At 36.2% G+C, this 16,740-nt stretch overlaps 1 protein-coding gene and 3 long non-coding RNA genes across 12 annotated transcripts; 3 read left to right on the forward strand and 1 right to left on the reverse strand.

The window, feature by feature from the left end:
- Window positions 1-273: 273 nt before the first annotated feature.
- On the forward strand, window positions 274-2,534 carry LOC147502775 (uncharacterized). 2 transcript variants are annotated; one of them, XR_015220054.1, is made up of 3 exons: window positions 274-592; window positions 697-741; window positions 2,305-2,534. It is a non-coding gene; the product is annotated as an uncharacterized LOC147502775 (long non-coding RNA). The 2 variants fall into 2 exon arrangements; XR_015220055.1 differs by lacking the exon at window positions 2,305-2,534 and adding an exon at window positions 1,926-2,027.
- Window positions 2,535-2,677: 143 nt separating this feature from the next.
- LOC147502776 (uncharacterized) lies at window positions 2,678-6,338 on the forward strand. 3 transcript variants are annotated; one of them, XR_015220057.1, is made up of 5 exons: window positions 2,678-2,850; window positions 3,397-3,634; window positions 4,805-4,934; window positions 5,770-5,860; window positions 5,955-6,338. It is a non-coding gene; the product is annotated as an uncharacterized LOC147502776 (long non-coding RNA). The 3 variants fall into 3 exon arrangements; XR_015220058.1 differs by having other exon boundaries at window positions 3,509-3,634; XR_015220056.1 differs by having other exon boundaries at window positions 2,680-3,634.
- Window positions 6,339-6,899: 561 nt separating this feature from the next.
- LOC147502777 (uncharacterized) lies at window positions 6,900-7,385 on the forward strand. Its single transcript, XM_086604611.1, has one exon. It carries the CDS (start codon window positions 6,900-6,902, stop codon window positions 7,383-7,385), a length of 486 nt encoding a protein of 161 aa, XP_086460737.1.
- A 4,458-nt stretch (window positions 7,386-11,843) lies between these two features.
- On the reverse strand, window positions 11,844-14,146 carry LOC147502778 (uncharacterized). 6 transcript variants are annotated; one of them, XR_015221799.1, is made up of 4 exons: window positions 14,095-14,146; window positions 13,497-13,629; window positions 13,098-13,237; window positions 11,844-12,223 (listed from the first exon to the last, which is right to left on the reverse strand). It is a non-coding gene; the product is annotated as an uncharacterized LOC147502778 (long non-coding RNA). The 6 variants fall into 6 exon arrangements; XR_015221798.1 differs by having other exon boundaries at window positions 13,497-13,642; XR_015221800.1 differs by having other exon boundaries at window positions 14,063-14,146.
- Window positions 14,147-16,740: the final 2,594 nt, after the last annotated feature.

Here is a 16,740-nt window from a genome sequence, read left to right on the forward strand (position 1 = left end):
AATTTGCCTCAATAACTATCCAGGGCAATGACTTTATGCTATTTAATTACCAGAGGCATGATAATGGTAAGAGAGTTATGCTAAATGATGATCTTTCCATTGATAATCGATGGGTTGTACCTTTATGTTGAGGAAGTACGATTGTCATATCAACGTTGAGATTTGATCCTCCATCAAGTCGCACTATACCATTTGGGCTATTTTGCAACCATTGGGATTTTTCATTACCAACACATATACATCCGTTAGGTAATTGCCAACTTTTAATAACCGTTAGCAATACAAATATCCGTTAATAAATATTGGTAAATATTATGTAACGTTTGTTGTATATTTTATAACGCTTGTGTATACGTCACAGAGTTGATAAACAAAAGGGAAGATAATTAAATTGTCAAAAACAAAAATCACTTTGCTAAAAATATAACGAAAACTTAAGCGGGATTTGTTTTTGCTCTCGCCGCTCATCTAAATCACGATGCCCTAAAAAGAAATCAATGACAAGTGAAAGAAAAGGAAAATAATAGGAAGAAAGAGAAAACAGTAGAGTGGTGGAGTGGTGTTGCCGGCCAAGGTTTCGATTCCTCACTGGGTAAGTCGTCTTTTCTTCCTCTCTCTTGTTTTTCTTGTGTTCTTCCCCTTCTTGTTCCTCCTCTCCTGATTGATTTTGGGTTCTAATTAAATTTTTTATTTCAGAGATTAAACGAGCTATCACTGCTTTTGTCACTCGATCTGCTCAAGGTAACTAATTTACTCATCAATTTTTTTTTTTTTAAAAAGTGAGGTTCTTGCTTATGGGTTTTGTCCAACTTTCGATTTTGAGATAAAAGAATCATCTTTTATATAAAAGGTGCTTGTTTTTGTTAGATTTGTTTACTCTCATGTGTTGTGACTTGATTTACTCAGTGTTAGTGTTAGATCGATGTTTTATCTAACACTATTAATGGTTCATAGTGTTATTTTTGAAACTTAAATGCAATATCTGACTTGTTTTAATATTTTGTCTTGTTTTACAATTAACAGTAGTAACCCTTTGGTTTGTTCATGTCAAATTTATTAATACAATGAAAGTGAACCATCTTTGTGGTCGAGTCCAGAACTTGTCTCTCTCCCTCTCTCTCTGTGCGTGTATGTCTGTGTGTTTGTTTGTTTCATTCCCCTTTTGTTTTTGAAATGCTGGTTATTATGATATATTATATTTGATTGAAAAGTCCAACTTTGTTCACCAGCACAGTAACCATGCACTCTGTGCATTTTCATTTGTCAAGTTAAATACGACTTAAATGAAAAGCTTGGGTGAATAAAAATGGACTCTTTATGTCACACTCTGCTGAACTTCTGAAACCTCCCAACCTTCAATGAAAATGGACTCTGTATGTTACACTTTGTGTTCACAGACCTCATCGACGAGTTAGGCAATTCAAAATTACACTCATTTTTTGTTAGATGGGAAGTTTTTGTCTACCTTTGCACTTGCTCGATCAATTTCCTTTGGAGATTTTCGCTTAAAATCCCATCATTCTTGAGAGGAATATTTATATGCTTCTTGTCTCTTGAAAATCCTGCACTTGAAGGTGATTTAGCCAAGTCAATGATTTCCTTGTACAAGCGAAGACAACATAAATTAACACTACCAAATAACGAGTCGCGTGTATTCGGTCCCGATCCAAGTCAACCAAACTCCGAAGTTTTCTCAATTGCAGTAGTACCCCTCTGGTCTCACTTAATGTTTAAAGTTTTAACTGTTAAGTATTACAGAAACCCCATTTTTTTTTGTTTGTGGTTACATAGTATAGTATGGTAGTTGATGATCTGGATGAGTGTTTAAGTGTTACATGTATGTTTGCATATAATCGGATGATTGGAACTTATTTACTTATTTTGTCTTAAATTCCTTAACTATATATAAACATGATTTATTGTAGAATGAGTGAGCAAATTCAGAAAGTTTGGATGAGCAAATTCGCCTTGAAGGCCATTCTTTTCCCCAAGATGATGTTCTACTACAAGATATGTATTTATTACAGTGTTCAAGATATCAATCTAGGAGTGTACCATTATATATTTGTTATGGGTTTGAAGTAAATACATAATCTGGTTCATTACCTTGTTTACTCAAGAGTTTTACTAATAAGGTGCCAAAGAACACTCGGTAGTTGTTAGAAGATTTCCCCTAGGAAACCCATGAAGGAATGTTCCAAACCTTTCCAGGCAACAACACTCTGGTAGTCGTTACATAGCTATCCGGGCTGATGTTTGGAAACATAGCTATCCCTTGTCTTATTAGTTCCTATTTTTTTTCAGCTTTGTAGTGGATTGGATGAGAATGCAGCGGGTGCCTTTGCTCAACTTGTCTTTTCACCTTTTGATGAATCTTTTGCTGAAAACGTAACATTGCTACCATCAGGTTTCCATGTCATACCATTGGACCCTAAAACAGTTGAGTACCAGCCTTAAACTTCAATTTATGGTTATTCAGATTGTGATATATTTTGTGCTACTTAACCTTTTTTTTTTTGGTACTGCAGGATGATAGTGCAAGCGCCCCATTAATCGGATTTGGCTTCCTCCTTGAATCGGGTCCTAGTGGAGGACGCCCGTTCTTGAAACCACATTGAACAACTATAGCCTAAGGTTAGTCTTCGACCATTGCATTCGGTTAAGCTTTTTGAGAACCACTATCAAGATAAGTGTGGTAGCCATGGCTCGGCAATATGTAAGGAGCATTGTGGGTTCTGTTCAGAGAGTTGTGAATGCTATTTCCCCATCCAGGCTGAGCTCCCAGCCAAAATCATTGCCTGGGTCTCCTAAGGTTGTCACGCTAGCATGGTGGATTTGTAGGAGCTACAGGTTTGTAATAACTTCTCACCACCACTGGATGTTTCATTGACATGCATTTGTGGTTTGGGTAATGTAGGTTCATGCGTCTAGAGTAAGCAGCACTGTGTAGAGTAAGTAGCAAAGTTACTATGTAGGTTTATGTTTGACATTGTGTCAATGTAGTACTTAACTAGTTTATGCTACTCTTACCAGCCTCCTGATACTTGGAAATGATACTCATAATATGCACCAATGTACCATATATACGTGTGTACACATTCATAGTAACTACAAATGACACAGCTACAGAAAAATTGTTAATATTTTCTAACCTTCAAATTGTGGATGAGTATGTGTTTCGAAGCAGATAAAGTTACTGAGAAATATACTTCCTTAGAAGAGATAGAGAACATAACAGACATAGGGAGAAACATAAGAGGCACGAGTCACGGTTGCCTACGCTTCCAACTGTTTCTGACATAAACTGATAAACCTTAGCTAACTGACAAAGTCCCGGGTCTGGCCGAAATATTTAACGAATGTAAAAGTTGATGTGGATGTAATTTATTGTACCAGGCTTCTCCTGTTTTCACCTTCGCAAATCAGGCCGGGCTCGACATGCTAGAGATCACTCTTGTTGCTCACCTTCACCTGTGTTCTATGTGCTATTTTTTCTGTGTATCTGCAGAAGCAAATCAAGAGAAGATTGTTGAAGTTGGTGGTTTGACATCCTTGTTGTTGCTTCTTAAAAGCTCAGAGGATGAGATGATACGTAGAGTAGCAGCTGGTGCTATTGCCAACCTAGCAATGAATGGTGAATATCTTATGTCTCTTATTCATTCTAATTTGATTACAGGTGTTTCTCTTGGGGCTGAATATGGAATCAATCATAGTTTTTTTCATTCTCCCCTTTGATTTTTTCGGGTAATTTGGCAGAAACCAATCAAGAGCTTATAATTTCGAGCTTATAATAGCCAGTAAATATATTGTATGGCAAAGAAACACTACATGGTTGTGATTAGGACATGGGGACTTAGGAGTTTATTCCATGCCCTTATACCCATTCTTGTTGTTGGCCTAGTGGGTATTCACCGCCATATTAGTTCTCGCAGCTGTGTAAGTCAGTGGATATTTTGTATCTAAAGTAGTGCTACATGTATTTTGTTTCTTTCTATGATCCATGCAAAAATTTTGTTTCCTTTTGAACCTGAATTTGTGACTTAGCACCTGTCACTGACGCTGTAATTTGTGTTTTATATAATCCTATCCATTTTCATACTTCAAACCAACTCTTGCTTTCTTTTTGTTTCTTGTTTCGTTAGTGGTTACTGTGTTTGATTACTACTAATAGACTGTATGATTGATTAGAATTGGTTCACAAGTAACAAGTTATCATTATAACAAAATAGAATGCCTTATATCATCAAGTTATCATTACAAGTTAAATGATAACAAACAGAAGATAATCAGACATATTAAGATGCAAGGGCACTTATAGTCTGGGTACAGATAAGAAAATATGTTATTTTACTCAAATGTTGATTGAGGGATATACGTGGGGTGTACCCAGGAGAGGGCTGCCCAGCACTGAAGCCCATGATGGATTTGGGGGAAGAGAAGTAAGAACGTTCAAAACTTAAAATCTAGGCTCTAGTCATGGCAGGTTTAATAAATATCCAAAAACATTAGTTAATCAACATGTAGTGTACATAACGTTTTGGTCACACCTATATACCACAGGGTGTGAGGTAGTTGGGGTTGTGTGTATGTGCTTGGTATTTCAACTTATTCTAGCCTATGTGGATCTTCACGTAATTGTTTTAATTTATTTGAGCAACCTATTGCATTTTGATAAAACCTGCTGGCGGCAGCTTACTAAAGAAACTTTAAGATATAATTTCTTTGCAGTGATAGTGTTTAGTTCACCTTGTTTATTTCTATTGTTATTGCTGATACCATATTCTGTTTTCAATATCATTACTAGGATGGTGCAATGATACATTGGCCAGAGGATGCGGTTCCAGCAGTAGTCGCTCTTGAGATGGCAGGATATGATTACTATTGATAGCACAAAGTTTTCGCCAAAGATGTGACAGTTAGTGTTTAACCTCAGGGTTAGTAGACTATGGCTGCCAATATTAATCTTGGTATTTAAGTTTTCAAAACATAGAAATAATGCCACTTTTACTATGTTTCACATATATACCATCGTTTTCTTGTGTTCAATCTCTGTAGCCTGTTCCAAAGCTTTCTCAAATGAAAAGTTCCCCATCTCTAATTCTTATTAGAAAAAAAAAAAACTCTTTTCTCATTTTTGGGGACTTTATATTCGTTGGTGTCTCAGTTGGTTCTCTGGGATTAAAAGTAGATAATAGAAGGATGTTTTGTTTTTGGGTACTGAGTTTATTCTTCAGTTTGATTACTATTTATTGCATGTGATTTTTCCTTAGTGCAAACAATTTTGTTTTTGAGTTTTTTAGACCTGCACCCGATTAATAGTTGTAGATTGACTTAACAATCCAAAAAACATTTTTGTTTGGTTGGACAAGAATGGAAGGTGGCATTTTATGGTATTTCTTTCGACTATGGAAAATGATGATGATTTATTGGCATGCCTTTTTAAACAACCAATAAAAATGGACTCTGTGTGTGTGCCATATTCTTTAGCATGAGTTTTCTTTAGGAACACCGAAGGCTTCACTTCATATATATTTAAACCTTTTTTACTGGTGTATATGTTCCTTTTTCCTTTATTTGGATCTTCATACATTACAGTGAGCATTATATGTGGCATGCTAAGTTATCTTGCAACTTGTGGACGTGATACAAATCATTGTTTCCTTTAATACTTTCATAGTTTCTTATGCTTCCTCCCATGAATATAATTAATTACTTGGTTTTGACTTAGTTGCTAATATGTTAATCATCATTTTCCGATGTTATTTGTAGGATGGGACTTCACACTATCTGAAAGGCTTTGTTTTTCTGTGCTGCTATGTTATTATTGGAGCATGTTTCTTCGTCCTCAAAGCTCCACTTGGTAATTCTTATTCAGAAAAATCGTAATTGCCAAATAATTTTTATTATGTATATCTCAGTAACATCAACAACTTATGGTATTTTCCAAACTTCAGTGCCAGACACGAACATCCTCAACTCTGGAGCCGTTGCATTGTCTGGAGGAGCCTTGGCAGCTTAAGAGGATCCCCAAACCAAAAACAGTTGACCGATCTATGCACTATACCACAGATGCAAGTGTGCATTGGTCATTCTTTCATTTACAGTTGTTTTATTGATGGATGATTCTGTAGTGATTCAATAGGCCGAAGTGGGTACTGCTAAGCCATCATTAATAAGATGGATATCTATTAAAATACCCCTGAAGCTTGGAGAGGAACAGAGCGTATAGTGTATGTTTTGGCTTTGGTTTCTAGTCCTAATGTATTTGGGTGAACCTTTGGTTTTATCTGTGTGTTTCTGAAATCTGAATAATAATAAAAGATTCGATTGTTTGGTTTCATCTTTGCTCTATCAACAAGATGCATTAGGTGCACCAGTACAGGTGGCCCACATATAAAAGGGCCAGAGAAACCATTTTTTTTTTTATATAATGAAAATTTGTTAGTAACGGATACATAACCGTTAGCAACAAATATTTTTTATACAATGAAAAATCATTTACAATGAAAAATCATTAGTAACGGATACTGTACGGTTAGAAACATAAAATCAAAGTGACGCTTATATCCGTTACTAATTGAGGCTAAACATATTTGGTAACCATTACTAATAAATTCTAATGGTTAGTTATCCGTTACTGAAATTAATTTCAGTAACACTTTAAAACCGTTAGTAAATTTTGTAACGGATAATAAGTGTTATAAATATCCGTTACTAATATTTGTCACACTTTTGTGTCAACGCAAGATAACCGTTACTAATATTTTTTGTAATGGATGTGTATCCGTTACAAATAGGCTATTATGGTGTAGTGTCGGTGAAGTATTTGTACAAATATGTGTACAAAGGTTTGGATCGTGTATCAATGGAAGTCGCTTCAAAGGCGCATAGTAACCACGATGAAATTCAGCCGTTCTTCGACGGACGTTGGATATGTCCCCAAGAATCCCTATGGAGGATCTTTAATTAAGTTCTCTCTCAACAGACTATACCCTGTTGTCTATGCATTACAAGTTCATCTTGATGTAATGCATCAAGTTGTCTACTCAGACAGAGACAATCTCAAAGAACTTATAGCAAATGAGAAGATATCTCGAACCATGTTAACAAAGTTCTTTAGAGCAAATAGCAATGACCTAGATGCAAGACAGTATCTCTACAGGGAGCTTCCCGAGCATTATGTTTGGAACAATTCTGATAAGCAGTGGCGTCTAAGGAAAAGCAAATTCAAAGCGATTAGTAGACTGCGAACTGTGCATCCATTCGATAGTGAGACGTACTACTTGCGACTACTTCTCAACCATGTAAGAGGTCCTGCTTCTTTTGAAGATCTCCGAACAGTTGATGGAATCAGATACTCCACTTACAAGGAAGTTGTTGAATAGTAGGGTCTTCTTGAGAAAGATAGTGCTATACACGATTGCTTATAAGAAGCAGTTGCTTTTCACATGCCTTCCGCATTACGAAAGCTAGTTTCTTCTATTTAGGTGTTTTGTAATCCTGTAGATATTCGTGATCTATGGGAGGAGTTCTTCCCATACATGATTGAGGATTACCCATCCTCAATTATATTAGCTTGACTCATGCAACCAACCACTTACTTAAGGAGATTGAATCATCGTTGGCTGAAAATAATAAGAAGTTGTCTGATTATGATTTGCTGCCGTTGTGTACTGATTTAAATGATCACTCCAATATCCATGATTTGATTGCTGAGGAACGGTCGGTAGTAATACCACCAGAATATATATCATCAATCGCCAGACTAAACAGTGACCAAATGTATGCTTTTTAAGACATTGTGCACTATGTTATCCATAACAAGAGCTCTATATACTTTGTTAAGGGCCCGGGTGGTACTGGAAAGACATTTCTCTACCGTTCTATTTTAGCTTATTTAAGGGACAGAGGCCACATTGCAATTGCGGTCTCCATTTCAGGTCTTGCTGCCACCATGCTTCCAAGAAGCCGAACAACCCACTCCAGATTCAAGATACTGTTACGAACTGGGCACACCCACCAGGTCTGGGCCTCCACTCCCATGGGATAACTAGTACCGATATTGTCTCCCACTTACTTAACCACCCATTGGGCTTGGGCCACATCTTGGCCATGGGTGTGGGGTTTTATCTGAAAAGGCCTCGATACTAGTTAGTGAGTTTCCCACTTTATCAACCCATGATGAACTCCTTTCTGGCTGTGGGCCCATGGGATAACTAGTACTAATATTGTCCCCCACTTAACCACCCATTGGGCTTGGGTAACATCTTGGCCATGGGTGTGGGGTTTTATCCGAAAAGGCCTCGGTACTAGTTAGTGAGCTTCCCACTTTATCAACCCATGATAAACTCTTTTCTTGTTCAATGTGGGACTATTCCTCTTTTCGGTCCACACACTCTAACAGATATCTGTTCCTACTTTTGCAACTTCCACCTGTAGAATAGGTAAAGACTCCCCACTTGCTACATGAAGCGAGTCTCATTATTTGGGATGACGCAACAATGACACATCGCCACGCATTTGAAGCTCTTAAACTTAGCTTATCTGTGTTCATCGTGTTATTTCTGCAGGTGTACTGATGCGATATCATTTACTTTTGAGATTTTACCATGTCCATATCCTACACGTAGTTGGGCGAGGTTCATGATAAGTGATGATTTTTTAAGGTAATGCCTTTGTCAACTTATTTGAAGCTACTAAATACAGTCTTATTTGTAGGTGTCAAAGTTTGGTTTCAATTATCTTGATTGCAGGTTTCAGAAATAATAACCTACAATGGACATGAAATGAATGAATTTGTTCCAAGGAGCAGTTCTGCTTATGTAAGTCAGGATGATCTCCACGTTCGAGAAACGACAGTGAGAGAAAACTTAGCATTTTCCGCAAAATGCCAAGTGGTTGGAACATGATATGGTAACTTCAACTTCTAAATAATTATGTCAAGTGATGCAATAGTAACAATAAATATTTTCTTTGTATGAAAATTGAAAAGACTTCTTGATCTGTTTCTAATTGGAATCATTTGCCGATATACTATCAAACCTATCCCGAAGAGAGAGAACGACAAATATTAAGTCAACTAACCCAGATGTTGATGTGTTCATGAAAGCACTCTATGTGTATAATAATACCCAATAGGTCTGCCATTGACAACACTCTCTCTGTCACTAAAGAAACACCACCACTACTGTTGCTTCGTCGTTATATTTTTCTGGTAACATTCATAAATAGTTTTCTTCTTTTTTCTCTGATAATTAGGTTTCTTTTGGAGACTAAGTCTGTCTTAGTAAATGAGTAGGAGAAAAAGCTCATGGATAGTAAAAATTGTATCCAGCTCACACGGACGAGTATAATATTTTGAACGTGACCAGCCTAGACAGAAATGTTTTGAATGTGGCTATGAAGCAATATAATATGTTGATGCAACTGGGCACAAAGTCACTAGCAGTAGTCTGATTTTTATCAGATGTTTTTAGAACCTAAGATGGTGAGGAAGTTTTTGCAATACCTAAGCAAATATACAGAACAGTTTTCTGGTAAGCTTCGTAAAAAATATGTTAGGAAGAAGTTACTCTAGCATGTGGGAGCAATTGAAATTATTTTGTATTTAGAAACTCACCCATTACTTTGTTGGATAAGAAGGATTGACTATTTTGCAGCTAGAAGACTATAGATGCATTTTTGTATTCTGGAACTTGAAACCACTGTCTATACAAGTTTAGACCACATTGGAAAAATGGCCCAGTCCAGTTGTACGGCTGAATTGCCAAATGATTGTATACTTGGAACAAAAACAACAATTCGTATTTCAGTTGCAAGACTCTTAGTGCTTCTTCTATTTGGGATCAATGTCGTTGCTTTGGCAAGTAAAATATTGAACATATTGGATTGTGATGGTCAGATATATAAGTTTGTGCTTCTACTACATAACACTATTCTAACTTCCAACTGTCATATTACTTGCTCAGAGCATTTGCCAGCTTGAAGCGGTATGCAGTTCATGCGACTTCATCCCTTCTCTTCCAACATCATATCTTTGCCCTTTTTTCTCTTACCATGTATATCACCATTTTCTTTAATTTGCTGCCGTGTATTTGAGATACACAATGATAAGAATCAAATTGAATTGCTATATTGAATTTATCGATTGCTATATTTGTTCAGATATATTGTGTATTGCTTAACCATATACAATATACAGTTCAAATACATAGTTCAACACAAATATCGACAATATTTTGAGATACAACAATATTTCGAACACCAAATTGAACTCATGATGAAACCCAACACAGAGTGAAATGGCCCACATGGCAAGTTATCATTTGCTAAAGCTGGGCCGAACCACACGCAGGTACTTCCACAAACTTGTGATCTGGAAGCACTGTTCTAAAAATCGGTCTAGGCGGTGCCCAACCGACTCGCCTAGGCCCAAGTCATTTAAAAAATCGGTGGACCAACTAGGCGGGTCTAGGTGGGCTCTAAGTGGTCCAGTCATTTTTTTTTTGAATGATTAAATGTCGAAAATTAAAGGCCTGTGTAGGCTTAAGATTTGAATGAGTTTAAAACATGGCCTAAAATATCACCGAGATATCCGATATCTCGCCGATATATCTCGGTAAATTAGTACACCGATATCGATATTTCCGACATATATCCACCGAATATTGAACCCCTTTTTTTCCGAGATATATCGGAATTTCCGATATGAAACTTTATATCGCCGATATAATTGATATTTCTGATATAATCGATATATATCGGTTGACTTTTTGACCATTTTAAAATATAAATCCGATATTTCCAATATATTTTCGATATATTTCTGATATTTCTGATATATTTATGATATTTCGATATATCCAATATTTCCGATATTTTAAATAGTTTGGACTGGTCACCAAAAAAACCGATATATCCGATATATCTCGGTTTTTGGGTACACCGATATATTAACCGATATCGATATTTTGGGCCTTGGTTTAAAAACTAAAGTCTAATGTAAATTATATGTCACTATAACAAAGAGTATGTTTTTATATGAAGTCGATATTCTTCAACTATTACGCATTTTTGTAATAAGTATCTTTGTTTGTGTTTATTTTTTGAATTGTGGTAAATAATTTTCTTCATTTCTTATAGTATAGGTGTGTATTACGTTTAGGCACTGCCTTGAATGCCTAGGCGCTAGGCGCTCTCCCACCGCCCCGACTAATGCATAACGTTTTTTTAGAACACTGTCATTAAGAATCAAAAGGTACAAAGGGCCCAATAGGGAAGTTCGGTCGGTCTCAATATATAAAGAACTGAAAAGTTAAAACCCTACCCCACCATCTTCTCCACCACCTACCTCTCCCCCTTCTCCACCTGAAAATCCTGAGGTCATCGGGATGAGCTTAGCGATGACGAGGATAAAAAACTACGAAAATCCCGTGGTTGCTGTGATAGGTGATGACCAAAGTAGAAATCCAATCAATGCTGACGGAAAACATACCTGCAACGTTTGTACTAATGTTGCTAATACTCTTGATGAGATGAGATCTCACAGTTCACGTCACAAGGGCTATGGGTATATTTGTGATCTGTGTTGTCATCAGTTCAATTGGCACGGGGCGTTGGACTAGGTAATTTCTATTTTTATTTTTTCATTTGTTTTTACAAATTTATAAAATGTATTATGATGTTTAAATGTGTTTTCTTATGTGTTATTCTGAGCACAAATACCTTGTCGTCATCTTATATTATTAGGTTACCTAAGTATAACAATTCTGTTTACTTGAGGGAGGAGTTTTTGTGGCTTTAGAAATGGCTAATAGAAACAATTTTATAGCCTACTCAGCGTCTCAGCCTAATAGCAACAGTTAATATAAAGGTTCCCATCAAGAAGTTACTCAGCTCCTACTAACAAACCATCGCAGCTTCTTTTAGTACTTTTACAACCCACTAACACTACCACTGATTCTCATAACATATTCAAGTTGAGGATATTCTATCCATAGAAACTCAACCAAAACTCAAAACAGAAAACTCAACCAAAACATTTAGTCGATAAATGGTACTAAGTTCCTAAAAAGTTCAGGATATCCATCCATAGAAACAAAACAGAAAATAGTGTATTCTTCTAGTACCAATTGCTTTCAAGATGCATCAGATCTTGATGGAATTCTGCGTCCTCGACTTCCCGCCTCTTGTTGTGTATTCATTAATGGAAACTCAGTAGAACCTGAAACAGATAATAAGATGTTTCTTTAAAAACAGAACTCTTTAAAGAAACAGAGACACTTATGAGGCACAAGCATCCTTTGACCTCTGATAAGATATGCCTATTTTTGTCTAGGCCTGGTGGAACCTTACTACTATACATATACTGAAAGAAGACCAAGCTACAGAAATAGTAATTACTGAAAGTTCTCCTAGCTGTCACAAATGAGGAAATGGTGCTCCATGGATTCTAATTTGAAATAATAGGGGTACTGGAACAAAAGATTTTTGAAGCTGATGGACAATGAGCAGAGCAGAACAGAACTATAGAACCATATAGGATTGTGTCAAATTGAGAATGAGATGCTACTGCCAATTGAAAATCATAAACTCAAGACATGAAAGTACTGTCTATTTTGTGAAATCTACTCTAGTGAAACTTTCTTTTAGGCATTGGTATTGACACAACTCTTATAGGACAGCCCAATGTTCATCCTGTAATCCCACTGCCAATTAGTATGACGACCTCCCAATATTCAAGACGGAGGCCTGGGACTTTAACCCATACGAGAGCGGTAGATTGTCAATGACAATCAGTTTAGATTCCATTTGGATGTTCTTAGCAATTTGTTGCTAAGATCAGATTGGTTGTGAGTTGTGATGAGATGACATATGAACGTGAGTGACTCGTTCGCTTAGCAGATCATATATATATACTCTTGGATCCTATGCGTCACATGTGGTACTACTGGTTCTGATGCATGAACTCTTTAGCTAGAAAATCTTTAGCAAACCACGTCAAACTAAATACATCAGAATCATATTCTATACATAAGATGAATGTAAAACACGTAAAACTCGATCTGAATGTGACAAGAAGTTAAATTGATACGTACCTAGAAACGCTCCAGTTCCTGCTGCAGTCTATATACAAAATAGTTTGTATGTTTTCAGTATCTCCCGGAAGTAGATCTTAAACAAATGATGCTTCAGGGCCACTAACAGGCTCTTCCGCTGATTCAGAGATTGCTGCTATCTGAAATAGAAGAATATCAATTTCAATTTTAGTAACAAATAATTTCAGGATAGGGTTTCCTCCAGCAGGGACCACACATTGCTCTTTTTCTCATGTAGTCCAAATAGACATACATCAACTCGTTTGAAACTCAATCCCCTGAAATGACATCCTTGCTTAGTTTAGCTATATATCAGGCATATCTTCATCCACAAGATGCAGTATAATTGATAATTATGTATACTTGATAATTATGCTAGAAAGTGAACCAATTAAATACCTGAGCTGAATGTGGCCGATCACATCCGGGGCTATTTCCTAATTGATAAGGGCAGTTAAAATGGCGTTGTTGTATAGGGGAATGATAAATCTTTTTTTCCTTATCACGATAAAACCACTGTCTCCAATGTTCACTGCACACAACCTCTACAGCAATGAAGAAAAACTAAGCTGAAATTTTATATTTCCTATTATACTAAGCTGAAATTTTAAAAGTGAAAACTGAGTATGGCATGAAAACTGAAACAAATAATACTCAGCAATATCATCACAATGTTGAATTTGGTAATTTTTAATTTCTAAACTTTTAATTATGCATCCAGGTTTCATTACCAAACGCAAAACCAGCTGACAAATCAATGAATCACTAATTTTGAACCTGATTACAATACTACTCTGTTTAACTAATTTCGAATCTGATTACATGTTTAAAGATTATATGAATTAATCTTTAAAAAATGTTAAAATCTAAACGAAATCGCTTAGATCTGATAAAGAGATTGTAGATTTGATAAAGAAATAATTGAAATTACCTGAAGAGATTGTAGATTTGCTGAAGATACATACCTTTATTGTAAGTGGAGTTTTCAGTTACATACCATTATTTTAATAATCTGTCTTTGGTTTTTGATTTTCTCTGGATCAGGTTTTAGGGATATTGTGGTAGCCCAAACTCTGTCTTTGGCACCTGGGTTTTTTTGATGATCTAGCACCTGGTTTTGAGATGAAGAAGTGGTTCTTTAAAAAAATAACTTTCTGTTATGCCTAAGGACATCAATTTTTTCTGTCTTAACTCAATTTTTACTGTCTTAACTCATCCAATTTAAGGCTGTGGCAGACTACAGTGGCCCAATTTTGGGCTAACTTTTTCTGTAGCAGGGACATCAATTTGGTGTTGTACTTTAAAAAAATAATTTTTTGTTGTGCTTAAGGATATCAATTTTTGATGTCTTTTATGTGGTGTTGTGCTTAGTTTTTCCTGTTGCAGGGACCCAATGTGGTGTTGTATTTTGGATATTGTTAAAGCAACATGTTGTGGAGGCAAATCAGCCACTTTTAGTTGATTGTTGGAGGAAAAGTGAAAAACGAATGACCCCTACCTTTTTGTTTTTGCTAACATTTTGCTCTTTATTTTAAGAAACTATTTTGACTTGACCAAGGATTTAAGCGTAATGACTTATATATTTAGCTGTTTTTAAGTATCAAAATTTGATGTAAGGTTTATAGTACTATTTTCGTTAGGAAAATTTGATGTAATTATAAAAAAAAAATTATAGAAATTGTATGGAAATATATAATGTATACATTATTTATGGAAATTTGATATAACTATAAAATTTTAAGCGAAAGTTAATATCATTCTAATCCACTAAGATATTTAGCAAAATTCAAGTGAAGGTCAGTATACTTTGGAATTTTTATTTTACCAATTGTCTTGTTTCTTTGAACCACTAATTTGATTGTTTTTTCATTAGGGAATTGTTATAAGACCTGCACCGAAAACGAATTCTAAAAAAACTAAAAATGATTAGTTAGAAGTTTTGGTGTAAATGTTCTCCACATGATAGAGATCAATTCACAAGAATCTAATTCATTTTGAAGATGTCTAATCTCATTAAAAAATATTTAGTAAACTATGGAATTATCCATACTCCGAGATTCTTAAAATTTGAAAAAGTTAGACATACTCAATTATGGAAGGTTAAAACTTAACAATATGTGTAAAGTGATTGATTCTGAAGACAAACCACTCAAACTTTTAAATCCAGTTAATATCATTCCAAATGCACGCTACCACGAAAAGAAATTCTCATGACAACCTGTGCAAAAAAGATTAATTGTTCCAACCTTCAACTAAGCTACAGAGTAACTGTTTGACAGTGTCAGCTCAATCCAAATAGGGGTGGGTGGAATGTTCATTTCCTACTGCATTTGGTAATTGGTAATGCTGTTGAATGCTCCCATGTCATGTGGTCCCATTCCATATGAGTTTCTACCATAAACTCTCTCCATATATGCTTCATGGTAATCATCTGTCAAGCATATACTGTTGGGCTTACACTCGGAATAATCTGAAGCTGAAAGACACATAGAAGCGTTATCATATGTCCTCCTAAGCTCTTTACCTGAACCCACTCGATTCGAGTTGAATCCAGCTTAAAGACTTTGAATTCGAGAGTGGAGTGGTAATATGCAGAGGGGAAATCGATCTCCCTTGAAATCTGCAACAAGTCCTCAGATGATACCACATTACCACGAGATAGTTGAATTCACACCATAATGTTCCATCCGTGGTTTTGGGTGAGAACACTGACACTTTAGGATAAGCATGACGATTCACATCAAAGGCAAACACTACTCCAAATGATCGACAGCATAAAACTGATCTCTGTAACAGATTACATCCATGACTGATGTGTCATTGAGATCGAGAGTAGTCCACGCTTTGTCACCAGGCCTCCAGAAGGATAAATCTCTATGTCCACCATGGATAGCCATTACTGCGTAATTAGGATTCAACGTTGGATTTGCAGACAAGACTGCCTTGAATTCACACCATAATGCTCCATCTGTTGGTTTTGGTGAGATCATTGACATCATAGGATAAGGCTGATGATCCACAGCCCTAAAAACATCTGCAGCGCTAACCATTTCGAATATTGGCAGCAGTTCAAAAGAATGTCTGTCCACGTATGTGGACAGTACAATACTAACATCGAGTATTATTCGGAAACTAACATTCGACCAAGACAGAAGGACATGGCACAACATAATATGAAATTTCAAGAAAGCGGATAAACATGCCAACAACAGCAACCTGTTCTCAGCATCAAGACTTGATGGAGGAAGATAAGTTGTTCAACTTTCAACTCAACCACAGAGAAACTGTTTTACAGTGTAGGCTCAATCCAGATAGGGGGAGGAATGATAATTTCTGACTGCGTTGGGTAATGTTATTGAATGCTCCCATCTTCCAAGTTGAAGACTCCAATGTCATGTGGTCCCGGTCCATATGATTCCCTCTCATATACTCTATTATGATATCCATCTTGGTAATCATCTGTGAGGTATATAGAATTTGGTTTGCATTCAGGAAACTTTGAAGCTGAAAGAGACACTGAAGTACTATCACCAAGAAATAATACATGTCCACCTAAGTTCTTCACTTCAACCAACTCGGCTCGAGTTGTATCCAGCTTAAAGACATCAAATCTATTAGTGTCGTAAGTTTCGTCATCCTCATC

The sequence above is a fragment of the Coptis chinensis genome, chromosome 4 (genome assembly GCF_015680905.1).
Source record: "Coptis chinensis isolate HL-2020 chromosome 4, ASM1568090v1, whole genome shotgun sequence".
Taxonomy (NCBI): Eukaryota; Viridiplantae; Streptophyta; class Magnoliopsida; order Ranunculales; family Ranunculaceae; genus Coptis; species Coptis chinensis.

Coding starts and splice junctions, on each gene's coding strand:
- LOC147502777 (XM_086604611.1), top strand. CDS start 6,900: ATGAAATTCAGCCGTTCTTCGACGGACGTTGGATATGTCCCCAAGAAT.